The sequence below is a fragment of the Xiphophorus maculatus genome, chromosome 14, assembly GCF_002775205.1.
Source record: "Xiphophorus maculatus strain JP 163 A chromosome 14, X_maculatus-5.0-male, whole genome shotgun sequence".
Taxonomy (NCBI): Eukaryota; Metazoa; Chordata; class Actinopteri; order Cyprinodontiformes; family Poeciliidae; genus Xiphophorus; species Xiphophorus maculatus.
In genome coordinates, this window is record NC_036456.1 from 19,948,592 (window position 1) to 19,962,746 (window position 14,155).

At 37.8% G+C, this 14,155-nt stretch overlaps 1 protein-coding gene across 1 annotated transcript; it reads left to right on the top strand.

Moving 5' to 3' along the window:
* Positions 1-8,360: 8,360 nt before the first annotated feature.
* LOC106700388 (up-regulator of cell proliferation-like) lies at positions 8,361-13,123 on the top strand (the record flags this gene model as incomplete). The annotated part of the gene is made up of 1 exon (XM_014475795.2): positions 8,361-13,123. A coding segment is annotated over one exon (4,680 nt), but the record flags the coding sequence as incomplete, so codon positions are not given.
* Positions 13,124-14,155: the final 1,032 nt, after the last annotated feature.

Below are 14,155 nucleotides of genomic sequence, written 5' to 3' on the forward strand. Positions count from 1 at the left end.
GTGGACATTCAATTAATGAGTCACCTCAAGGTTCTTTGATGGTTGTAAAATAGTTATGATGTTTGATTCTGGAGAGGAAAAGGTGGACAATATTTTCTAGGTTGCTTTTAGTCCAAAACTATATGTAAAATAACATCCTTGGGACTCATCCAAGTCACTAAAACCAACCTGGTTCAGTAACAAGTGCAAGTTGTAATAAAGAGAAAGAGCGACCATTAACAGGTGCGCTCTGTGAAACTAGTTGGCTGCAGGCTGCTCAAGAAGAAGGGTGGGACATCTGGATGGAGGCCGTCAGAAACCAGGCTAATCTTTCTCAACACCAGCTTAAACAGAGTTAACTTCAGTTCTGGACAGGGTAAATCCCAGCAGATTTAGGAAACTCATTTCACCCATTAGACAGAGAGCTGGTAGCAGAGGAAGTAGAGAGTAAGTGAGTAGAGAGTGAAGGCGGGGGGGCGTGTTGCACAACGACAAGATTTATATTTATGAATAATTAAACATTGTTATTGTACGAGGTGTTCCCCCCTCCACTTCTGAGAGGCCAACACTCTCGCCCTCTGTAGTACTCAGCCTCCCTCCTCTAAAATTTTTCTGTGATATCCCACAACTGGCTACAGGATCATGAGTGTTGGTTTGCAGATGCAAATGAAGTCAAAACATTTGTCTCATTTTTCTTTCAGAGACAAAGTTAAACTATCACCACAAGTGTGTTGATAAAGAATCAGCTCCCACAATGAAGGTAGAGGAACACTATAATATCCAAAATATATTGAAAATAATGGAGCCATCTATCGACCCATGTGTGATACTTAAATTATACACGTTTTGTTCTTTATCTTAAGGGAACCAGCACTGGAGATAAATCTGAGACTCTTAATGGTGAGACAGGAGAGGAACCTTCATCAACATCTGCTGAGTCTGAGAGTAGAGAGGATGGTACAGATGATAAAGATCAGTAAAATTAAATTGAAAATGAAAGCAAGATGTTCTCTCTCAGTTTATTCAGATGATATTATTGCTGTTCATATTTCTGTTTTTACTGAACAGCCCCACTGAGTCAACAACTTGCAAATTTTGATCTCTTAGAGGAGCTAATATAGAAAAATTATGTAGAGTTAGCCCCCATTAGCTATTTTGATTGTTAAAGTATTCTACACGTTAAACCGCTATTATTAGTGTTTATTTAGCATGACAGTAACAAATGAGATTATGATATACCCCATAATCCTGTGGTGACAACTACAGTTTTAAAAAGACCCTGTTTGTCTCTTTCCTCCAGTAGAGACCCGAACAGTACTGTGGCTCAGCTGCTTTGGACGTTATACACACCATATTATTTAGTTTAATTCAGCTCATTTTTATAGCACCAATTCACCACAAATGTTGTGACAACAAACTTTACAGAAAATTTCATTTCAGTTCAATCACATGCATTTCAGTTGATTCTGTGTATCAAACAGTGCAATCAGCTAAAAATATTGTTAAACTTAAATTAAAAAGGTTTTTTTGTTTAGGAAACCCTCAGATTGCATAAAGTTAGTGACTAGTAGCATTTACTGCATCAGGATGAACATGTTGCGACAGCAGAACATACCAGGCAAGCAAATAGTGACAGTGGAGAGGAAAAAACAGGATGACGCTTCAGCAGAGCCTGACTGGGTACGAAGAGGTCATCTGCCACCAACTGTGCCACCAATGTAAAATGTACATCTGAAAGCAAATCTGTTTGTCAAGATGCAAGTGATACATTGAGACTAGATCTGTCAGACCTTCTCAGCACAACAAACGCAAGTGAAATACTCAATCCTCTTGATTTAATTACTGCTCTCTTCCTGTGTTCTGATGGGTTTGTTCATCAAGAATTGGCTCTAAAAATGTCCATGTGTCAGTTCTCTGTTCCTCTGCTGCTTCCTAACTGTGATGCACAGCAGTGCACCCTCATGCTGTGGGCCATGAGAGACATTGTCATGTTCCGTGATTTTCTGTGTGTTTATTTTGAGTTTCCTGTGTCTCTGAGTCTCCGTGTTGTCCTGTCTTCCCCTTGATTGCTCCCAGGTGTTTCTCGTTCCCTGATTGCCTCCTGTGTATTTAGTCTCACCTGTGTGTCTGTTCTTTGTCGGGTCCTCGTCTAATGTGCGCTCAGTCCTTCGTGTTGTCCTGTCGTCATACCAGTTGCTACCGACGTTGAGCCCTGGCTTCCGCTCATTCGTGCTGCCTGTGTTTTTGGACTGTTTTGGTTTTTAATTAAATCATCATTATTCATCTAACCTGGTTCCAAACTCACAAAGCTCAAATCTTCTTAGTAGGAAACCAACAGAACAAGAGCCTAACTCCAGATGTTCTGAAGAAAGTAGCAACCAGGCTGAACTTGACAAAAAACAATATAATTATAAAAACTGACAAAACAAATGATGCAGATTTTGTCAAATGTTTGAAGGAAATTGTGAGCAGTGTACTTACCAACCCACAGTTAAAGATGTCAGTAGAGCAGATGGCTGATGTTGCTCATAATCTGGGAATTTCACTTGAAGATTCTCCAGAGTGCTAAGCTGGTCTGCATTTTGTATAGAATATAAAATAAGTGCCAATTTATACTGAAGGTGTCATGATTTGCAGTGAAGAGGATGGTGAGGATGATGCTGAGGACCCAGGTTGGAATGACAGAATGATGTTTTAATGAAGAAAATACAAAACCCAAAGTCCAACAATCCAGGCAGCACAGAAATGAGCAGAAGGCTAAAACTCATCTAATGGTAGCAACTGGTAGAACTAAACTAAAAGACAGACAAGATGAGGACCCAACAAGTAACACAGGTGGGATTAAATACGCAGGGAGACAATCAGGAGAAACAAGGACAGCTGGAGGACAATCAAGGGTTGGACAGGACAACACAGAGACTCAATTAACTGAAAACGACACAAAAACCTAAATTAACACAGAGAAAAAACCAAAACCTTACAGAAGGACAAACTGAAGGCCTTTATGGCTAAATCTGCTCCATCATCTGAGACTGAAGTGTTTATTTCACACATCTGAAATGATACAATCTGTCAAAACACTTTTATACTTAATAACAATTCTCTGTATTTGTCTGAAGTTTCAGTAACAATCAGTTTGTCCACCTTTGTGATTTCAGTATTTTATAAACATGTGAGGTGCTTTTCTGTTCTGCTGTATTTCTATAGCTCAATATTTTTTATCATTAGTCATTGATATTCAGTATTTTGCCCTTTTCTGTGCTGCTGTATTACTGTAGTAAAGTTTGATTGATTCAGTTATAAATTACTTTGATGATAAAGTGATAAGGAAGAGAGGTAACCACAAACAGAAACCAAAAGCTAAAGTTGATGTTAGTGAACTGATGCAGGTTTCCTGAAGAGTAGAAACCGATCTGTGAAATACTTGAAAGCAGAGTCACAAATTAGTAGAATAATCTCAATGAGGAAGTTAATTATCAAGGTTTCATTCTGAAGTCAAGACATCTGATAAGAAGGAAGATCATACCATTGATTGTGTTGGGGATTTACCCCAGACCCATGGAGGAAAAGGACTGAACTGCAAACAGAACAAGGAACTGGTAAATATCTCTGAATGCACAGCTTTACCTCAGTGGTATGATGAGAATCTAGGAAGGAGGAAATTCAACAAAACTGGGCGTCAAACTGATATCATAGATAAACTCACTGTAGATCAGAATGTTTCCTCTTATGCAGTGAAGTAAGAAATGAGGAAACCCAAGAACATTTTGATCTTGATGGCTGAGTAAAAACTGCATCTCCAATAAATAATATTGGATCCAAAGTAAAGTTCAGCCTACTGTTTGTGAATCCAGTGTTCATACTGGCTCAAAAGTAAAACCAGCTGCTGGTCAATCCTCCAACGCCAAGTTGCACCACAGACTGATCAGGAACTGACTGATGCTCTAATCCAGGTCCAGGTAAAAATCCTTCAGGAGAACATCAGGCGTCTCATCAGGAACATGGCCAGATGTTGTCTGGAGGTCACACACACATGGAGGCCACACACACATGGAGGCCACACACACATGGAGGCCACACACACATGGAGGCCACACACACATGGAGGCCACACACACTACTGAGCCTCATTTAGACTGAGGAATATTGACTGAATCAATCTGTCATGTTGTTTTAAACTTTCATAGAGAGCATGAATCCAAATCCAGATTTCCAAAATGAAATAATGTTTATTTACATTGATCATTTTTGTGTTATTTTTTGTTTTCACTGTGATAATAATAAAGATTTTCAATTAGAACAATTAATTCATTGAGATCTATAATGTTATTTTAGTTTTCACTTTAATTTTGTGTGCAGTGTATAAAATTGTGTTTGCATAGTTCCAAACATTTTCTTTTATGTTCTCATCATTGTACAATTGAGGATTTGTGAATAAATGACAAACTCCAAACCTGACATGACTTAAAATCAATTGAACTCTGAGCTGAAGGTGTTACAGCAGCATTATAAAAGTCTTAGAGAGTGGTGTGTCTTATTTTATTGATCACATGGCCAAAGATAATGAGTATGATGGATCAACATCTAGTTTGTCTAAAACTATAAAGTACAAAATATTTTTTTTAAAAATACAAGCTGTTATGCACTTTTAAGGATGTACTATGAAGTTAGAAGTGACACAGACAAACCTCATGATGTAAATGTGAAAAAGAACTTAAGTCCATCTTGAAGAAAATGGATTCATGCTGGTGGAAACATTTCATGGCACTCAGTCCAGTGGACCATAAATCCTGCTGGACTCTATGGCTGCACATCAAGGAGGAAAACACATCTCTCAGCAAGACAAAAAGACCTTTGACCTTTTCATGATCTCAACAATAGGGTTTGTCAGCAAAGACAAATAGTCAAAAATGGGAGTGATAGTGTTGTTAAGTAAATAATGTCAATGTGAATATGTTGAGTTTTATTAAGTCATAGAATAAAAGTCAGAAGGTGAAAACTGATTGGAGTCAGAGATGGAGGAGTTAAAGGAGCATTACAAAGCCTTAGAGAGAGGAGTTGTTGTACAGACGGCCAGAGATGATGAATATTATTACAATGATAATAATAATTAGTCCATTAATAAAAGGATCTCAAAATGTGTCAGACTGTTGGGGATTAAAAACAACAAAATAATAGTTTTAATGCAGCTGGTTTGATTTCAATAATCATGTACAAACAAAGCTCTTCTGTAAATTAATTAAGTTTACCTGTTTTAACTATGAATTACTGTGATGATAAAGTCAGGTAGAGTCAATTAAAGAACAAAAACCAAAAGCTAATGCTGATGGTATTGAATTGATGCAGGTTTCTTGCTTTGCATAACAAACCTCAGGTGAAAGTATCGGTATGCCAAGTAGTGGAAACCAGAGTTAGAAATGAAAAGAATAATTTCAATGAGGAAGCCTGCATTCTTGAGTTTGGAAACCTGTTAAGAAGGAAGAACATACCATTTATTGTGTTGGGGATTTACCCCAGACCCATGGAGGAAAAGAAATGAACTGAATACAGAACAAGGAACTGGTAAATAACTCTGAATGCACAGCTTCACCCCAGTGGTATGATGATCATGTCCTTAACTGTAAACAGATTAGATCCAGTTGTGTCACTTAAATCCAAAAGTGAAAGTAGAATCAAGGATATAAAAGGAGTCGGCTGCTGTCCAGCTCTCAGACTGAACTGCTGCTCTACAGAATCGCTACACTACAGAACTTCTTTCAAGGCAAGTGTTTTGATTATGTTAATAAAGCATCTCTTTATAAAGGTTAATTCACTTATATAACTGAATATAATTTTTTATTGAAATATACATATCTATATAAATGTTAGGGCTTACCCTAATTGTAGTTAGGGATGCTACGAACAGGTTTTTTCACTTTCACCTGAGGTAGATTGACAGCGCTAAAATCTTCCTCCTGGATTTGATTGGTGGTTTCTGACTGTGCATTTCTACAGTTGGACCACTGGAGGGAGCCAGAGGGCTTTGATGATTTCAGAGATTATCTGTCGCTTGTTTGACAGTTTTAAAAATATGAAATAAATACATTTTTATAAAAGTTACTGCAGCTTTAAATGTTTCTGCAGAAATAATACACCAAAATGTCTTAAAGGGTTTCAGAATATTTTAGAGACGTCAGAAGCCAGAAAGACATTAACATGTTTTAAACCTTGCAGTGACCTCTATGACCTCTTAGCATTGAAGATGATCAGATTTTAAAGAAAGGTGGAGATGATCACACCTTAAATGTGAGGTTTGTTGGGTCTAGAAAGTCTTTTAGGCGTTAAGCGTTTCAATAAAGATTAATGGGTTTTCGACAGGCAGTCATAAAAAAAAAAAATAACATTCAACTGGCCATCAATAAATAGGGAAGTTATTTTTATTTTTTATTTTTCACACAGCCTGATCCATTCATGTGGAGACAGTAGGGCACAAAATCTGCAGTTGACCTGCGTATCCACACAACGCCTGATGGCAAAATGGGTGTCTTGACGCTGATCTATATCTGTATGGTATACATCACAGAACTGCTGATGGGCCTACTCAACTCACATGGATGCCAGGATGGAACCCGTCAGAATTCAAAAGAAAGCCCAACAGGAAGATCAGGTAGGCCTGCTGCAACACCTGCACACACTTGTGAATACAGTAGACAAACGTCAAAGAAGAGTACAACATATTTAAAACCAACTGTAAACAAACATACATTAAAATGGAAGCAAATGAACTTTGATTTACAAATGCTGAGGAAACTGGATTAGTATTAAATTAGTAATTTCTTAGTGTAAGATAATTTCTGCACTTTAGGCAAAAACTGGTGGAGGCTTACCCTAAAATATTTTGTGCTGTAAATGCAGCAAAAGATGCCTGATGAAAGTACTGACTTGGGAGGCTTAATGTCAGTAAAAAGGAGAATTTATCAGGTTTATATTTATGAATAATTAAACATTGTTATTGTACGAGGTGCTCTCCCCTCCACTTCTGAGATACTAACACTCTCCCTCTGCAGTAATCAGCCTTCCTCTCTTAAATCTTTGTGATATTCGACAACTGGTTATGAGACCATGAGTGTTGGTTTACACACAGAAATAAAAGCCAAAATATTTTGTCTTTTTCTTTCAGAGACAATCAGTCTTCTCCTTGTTTGAGATAAAAGGTTTAGAGAGATGGCCGGGGTCTTGGTAGATTTGCATTGTTCTGATACTCCTTCCATTTCAATATGATCGCTTGCACAGTGATCCTTGAGATGTTTAAACATTAAAAATCCACAATTCATCAGAAAGTAGCAAAAATATTCTCAAATTATCAGGTGTATATGTATAATTATATTTCTTTGTTAATAGATAAAATACTTATTAATAGGAAAATAACAATTTTTACCATGTCGACTGACCATATAAAACTAATTAAAAATGTATTCTATGATAACTAGGGCTGCACAGGGGCGTAGTTGGTAGCACAGTGCCTTGCAGCAAGAAGGTCCTGGGTTCGATTCCCAGCTGGGGTCTTTCTGCATGTTTGTTTGCATGTTCTCCCTGTGCATGTGTGGGTTCTCTCCGGGTTCTCCGGCTTCCTCCCACAGCCCAAAAACATGACTGTCAGGTTAATTGGTCTCAATTGGTCTCTCTCTCTAAATTCTCCCTAGGTGTGTGTGTGTGCATGGTTGTTTGTCCTGTCTTTGTGTTGCCCTGCGACAGACTGGCGACCTGTCCAGGGTGTACCCTGCCTCTCGCCTGGAACGTAGCTGGAGATAGGCACCAGCAACCCTCCCGACCCCATTAGGGACAAAGGTTGAACATAAAATGGATGGATCTATAATAACTAAATAAATATAGTTATTCTATGTCTAAGTGACCAAAATATATCCGCAAGGTCACTGTGAGCATTTGGGTTTTTGTGTGTCTTTATTGGTTAATTTAGTCCCTGTGTTTTCATGTTTTGCCCCTGATTGATCCCAGCTGTTCCTGTTTTTCCAGGAAAGTAATATGTGCTCTCTGTTTATTCAGGTAATATTATTGCTTTTCACATTCCTGTTTTTACTGGTACAACCCCACTGAGTCAACACTTTGTAGAATCACATTGTGGGATGTTTCTTCAACCTTTTCATAGCTGAAACCTAACAAATCCACATAAAAAAAAATTGTTTGCTATTTTGTGTTGATCCATTCCACAAAATCCCAGTGAAACACTTTGAAATTTGTGGTTGTTCTGTGACAAAATTTAAAAAACAAAAGATAAATGGATATTACTGCTTTTGGACGGACCTACTGTTGACATTAACATTTAAAAGATATAATTATTTTGGATTTAAATGACAGAAGAATGATAAATGACTTTATGTTGAACAGGGCCCGACTTGAAGACGCTTTTGGAGGATCTGGGATTGGATCAGTTCTACAAGGACAAGCTGTCACTCAGTAACATACTGGAGATCAATGAGAAGACCAACAATGATGAGCCTCCAAAGTGTAAATCTGATCTTCCATTGTATTTTCTTAAGAAACTAATGATGGTGAATGTAACAGCTAGAAAGATAAAATGCACATCAGCTTCTGAGTCTAACAGTGATGATACATTAAGGGATCAGTGTGATTTTAATAATCTATTTGCCTGTCATAACATGAATGACTCTCTAAATCCTCTTGATTTAATCACTGCTCTCTTCCTGTGTTCTGATGGTTTTGTTCATCAAGAACTGGCTCTAAAAATGTCCATGTGTCAGTTCTCTGTTCCTCTGCTGCTTCCTAACTGTGATACACAGCAGTGCACCCTCATGCTGTGGGCCATGAGAGACATTGTTAAGAAGTACAGACCTTCAAATCTTTCAGAATCAAAAGGCTTCATAGAAGAAAGAATAGTTCTTTCTAAACTTCCAATGATCTCATTTGTGAGACTGGGTGAGTGCTCTCTGTCCAAATCAGAGATCCTCAATAAACTTCTGAGTAACTCTGAGCAATACCATGATACCTTTGTTCACCATGACATGGAGTCTGGAGACAGTGCAAAAAGAATATCCAATGGACTGACTGAAATGACCTGGTACCTTCCCTGTGGAAACAAAAACATGGACATCTTCAGTGAACCAGTTGCTATAGCTAACCTTCGTGGAGACATTGCTTCATTTGAAACTCAATTCTCCTTTTTGTGTCAGACATCTGCTGCAGTTTTTGTTTTCTTTGACCAGCTGGACTCTGAGTGTGAACTGCTGATGAACAAAAACCATAAAGCTCAGATCTTCTTAGTGGGAAACCAACAGGACAAGAGCCTTACTCCAGATGTTCTGAAGAAACTAGCAACCAGGCTGAACTTGAGTAAAAACAACATAATTATAAAATCAAAACAGACAAATAATGCAGATTTTGTCCAATCTTTGAAGAAAACTGTGATTACTGTACTTGCCAACCCACAGTTGAAGATGTCAGTAGAGCAGATGGCTGAAGTTGCTCATAATCTGAGAATTTCAGTGGATGAAGATTCTGCAGAGTGCCAGGATGGAAAGAAAAATGCAGATGCCATCACTGCACAGATAAAAGATACTTTTCAATTCAAAGAAAATCAGTTTCCCTTGCAAGGTCAAATATGGAAGGAACTGACGTCCCTGGAAAAGGAAGAATGTCGTCTTCAGAAAGTTGGTTCTGAAAATATAGAAAACTATAAGAGCAACCTTAATAAGAAAAGAGAAGAGCAACGTAAAAAACAAAATTCCTATGCAATGTCAAGTGTAATGACATGCTTCATTAGTGCAATATCCAGCCCACATAGAGAAAGGTGTTATTTTCTGAAATGGATGAGAATGAACCTCGACAACCTGTCACGTATAAAGCTTTCTGGACTCAGGGAGCATTACAAGGAAAAATGCAAAGATTCTGAAAACAAACAGGAGATCAAAGAAATTAACCACCAACTTTCCAGCAGCTCACTGGGAGTTGAGCACTTCTTCCGTGAAATGGGTCAGATCTACGAAGCTTCTCTTTACCTTCCAGAAACAGATCCATCACGTCAACAGCTGCAACATCTGCCCAAACTCTGTGCTCAGTTGTTGCTGGATGGATTTCCTCTTGAGCTTGTAGATGGAGATGCTTCCAACATTCCTCTCAGATGGGTGAGTGATGTTCTCGCTCAGCTCAATGACTTGGTGTCTCCAAAGAACAAGATCCTGGTCGTCACAGTTCTTGGAGTTCAGAGCACAGGGAAGTCCACTCTCCTTAACACCATGTTTGGAGTTCAGTTTGCAGTCAGCAGTGGTCGATGCACTAGAGGTGCCTTCATGCTGCTCATCAAAGTCAATGAAGACTTCAAGAAAGTTCTCAACTGTGACTTCATGATGATCATCGACACTGAAGGCTTAAAGTCACCAGAGCTAGCACAGCTGGACAACAGCCATGAACATGACAATGAGCTGGCAACACTTGTTGTTGGTCTGAGTGACATCACCATTATCAATATTGCAATGGAGAATTCAACAGAGATGAAAGACATCCTGCAGATAGTGGTGCATGCTTTCCTCAGGATGAAGGAGGTCGGCAAAAAGCCTCAATGTCAGTTTGTTCACCAGAATGTTTCTGATGTTTCAGCTCATGAGAAGAACCTGAGAGACAGGAAGCTGCTGTTAGAACAGCTGAATGAGATGACCCAGGCTGCAGCTAAAATGGAGAAAAGAGAAGAGAACAACAGCTTCACTGATGTGATGGAGTATAATCCAGACACTGGGAACTGCTACATTCCTGGACTCTGGAATGGAAACCCACCAATGGCTCCAGTCAATGCAGGATACAGTGAGGCTGTCTATGAACTCAAGAAAAACATCATCCAACAGCTGGGAAAGTGTGGGTCAACTTCTAATAACATCTTGGGGTTCAGAGAGTGGATAACCAGCCTGTGGAACGCAGTAAAACATGAAAACTTCATCTTCAGCTTCAGAAACAGCCTGGTGGCTGATGCTTACATGAGGCTCTGCACAGAGTACAACCAATGGGAGTGGGAGTTCAAAAAGGAAATGTACAAATGGGTTACCACAGCAGAGACAAAAATTTCCAGTTTTGGTTCATTTACTGCAACATCTGAAATATCTGACATGAATGAATTCATCATTGTGTTGAAAAGTGAAGCAACGACAGAGCTGACCAAGTGGGAGACAAAGATCCTTGAAAACCTGAAGAAATACTTTGAGCAGTCAGAAGGTCATGTTTATCTGGTTGAAGGATACAGAGAGGATTTCTCCAACAGCATAAAGAGTCTTCGACGAGAAACTGAAAGATCAGTGTTCAACCAGATCACAGCAGCAGCTGATATTAAAGAGGGATTGAAAGAACTTGACAAAATCAGGGCCACTTATACAGAAAAAATTGAAAAAGCAGTTTGTGATTTAATTGATGAATATCGTGAGAAGAAACATCAAATGACTGACAAAGAGCTTGATGAAAGTTTTAATAAGATGTGGACTGAAACACTGAACAGCTTGTCTTTCTCTGAACAGCAAACTTCAAATATCTTCACCAAGGTGTCCCATCAGTTACAAACAAATCTTTCTCCTAAGGGAAGCCATGCATGTGAACTGCTGAGTAAAAAAAGTCTAAAAGACTGTGGACTGGAGCCTTTTACATATAAACCTAAAGGAGTGGGTGAAAACATCAAAACTGCTTTAATAGGACTTTTTACCTGGACGGATCTAATAAAGGCAAGACAAAAAATTGGTGACAGGATTATTTCAGATTGTGATGACTATATTAGTGATAAAGTCATGAGAAAAACTAATTATCATGATACTTACATCCAGGAGATTCTTCACATCACTGATGAAAAGCTTAACAAAGCTGATGTTAGCATAGACATGAAGTTTGAGGTGTCTCTGAAACAACACATCTGTGGATCTGCAGCCAGAAAGTTTCAGAAAATGCATGAAGAATTTATACAAGAAAATGATCCTTACACATGTCTGCAGAAAAACAAGGAAAGGTTTTGCACAGATTTCAAAGATGTCTTCCACAAACGAGATCAATGCCAGAAAAAAGCAGAAGAATTCACAAACCAAAGTCTGAAACCTGCTGTGGAAAACTTCATCTGTCGTTCTCTTGGTGTTGATATTGTTGATGAAATGATGACAAAAGAGGAATTCAGCACACAAATGTCCTTCCAGTATTCAATTTTACTGGATCTGATTTCAAAAAGTGACTTTGAAAGCTTTAAGGAGTACATTTGTTCATATGAATTTTATGTAAAATCATGGACATCTAAAAGAATTAAGGAGTATTTCTCCTCTGGGTTGATCATTTGTGAGTTAGAGGACAAACATCTTATGTTCTGCATCAACCACATAAATGCTGCCATTAAAAAGGCAAAAACAGAAAACACTGACAGCCTGAAGACATTTGTTGTCAAGATCTGCACAGAACTTGTTGACAAACTGGTAATTTCCCAGGATGCTCTTGATGCCTTCATGGTTCTGAACAATGTTGACCAGGAACAGTTTGCTCACTGGCTCAGCAAGTGTGTGGAGAAAATGACAGAAGCTCTTAGAGAAAAGTTTAAATCAACAATGTTTGAAACAAAACTCTCACTTCTCCATATGAAACCAGAGAATGAGCTTTTCACCAGAGTGATTGGTTGTGGCAAACAGTGTCCATTCTGCAAAATACCCTGTGATGCAGGTGGAGAAAACCACACTCAACACTTTGCTTCCATGCATCGACCAGATGGATTAGGTCGGTACAGGTATGAAGGCTCTAGGAAACTCACGACTAACATCTGCTCTTCTCTTGTCATCAGTAACAAACGTTTTTGTTGCAGTGACACAAAGGATCAATACCATCCTTACAAAGAATATAGGCAGATTTACCCAGACTGGAATATTCATCCAGATGGAAGCCTTGAGGCGTCAGATTATTGGAAATATGTGATGAAAACATACAACAAGGAATTTGCTGAAGCATATGATGCAGAGCCTGCTGACATTCCTGATGCTTGGAAGAAAATCACAAAAGAACAGGCAGAGAAAAGCCTCAAGAAATCATTCAACTTCAAGTGAAACCATAATTCATGTTTAGTTGTAAGAACACAATTAGTTCTTGCATGCAGAGTTTTTTTTATCCTTTTTTTGAAAGGCCCAATTTACACGTTGAGTGTTTTACGAAAGTACAAAATAAACAGCTTTGGCCTAATTGGGCCATTTTCTTCATTGATCATTTTTAATTTTAGCATTTTGTCATTCTATTATTTTATTAACTTTTGTTTGCAACATATGTTGTCTGAAAATATTTACACTCTTGTTGAAAGAATGTATGTTTTCCACTACATTATACGGATTATTGGAGTGTTTCAGTACAAATTTACTGTTCATTGTTAACGACTCAATGAAATCAATTCTCCATTGTCTTTACATCATTCAGTGGGTGATTGCTGCAAAGTCAATCACTGGATACATTTACTGAGTTTCCTTAGATAGAAAAAGTTTCACCAAATGAAATACCAATCTGAACGCAGCTGATTGGGTCAAATTAGAATATATTTAATTTTAAATCTGTTGATCTGATGTGGTTGAACTGATTATGTATTTCTGTATATTAAATGGATCTGGTTTGTATTACAAATTATCTTGAGATTACATTTGCTATGAATTAGTGCTGGAACAACAAACTTAATTGAATTAAGATTGATGTCAAATTATTATTATTATTTTTTTTGCTGTATGGTTGCAGGAATGTTATGAATTAAATGTTCTTAAATATTTAATTCGTTGATTGGCATATTCTGTGTCATGTCCAGATATAGTGTTTTGTTTGTATAAAAATGTAATTTATTTTTTCCCGTTTTATCATTTTGTTACATTCAAAATGATTTAGGGTTTATAAACATCTAGTTCTGGGTTTTATCTTGAGTTTATCTCTGATTTCATTCAGATGTATTTAGGTTTTCATCCTCAACATTGATCATCAAATGTAACAGAAAAATTCAATTAAACTCAATTCAAAGTTTTTACATGACTTGCTTTTTGTCAGATCTCTCTCTAGTACTGTGCTGACTTGATGTGTCGTTGTGCTAATTATGTTAAATGTTTTGATTTTTTTCCAACTAAATGTCATAGCAGCTGATGCTCTTTTCTTCTGTAAACAAATGGAAAGCTGCTCATTTTTGGTTAAAATA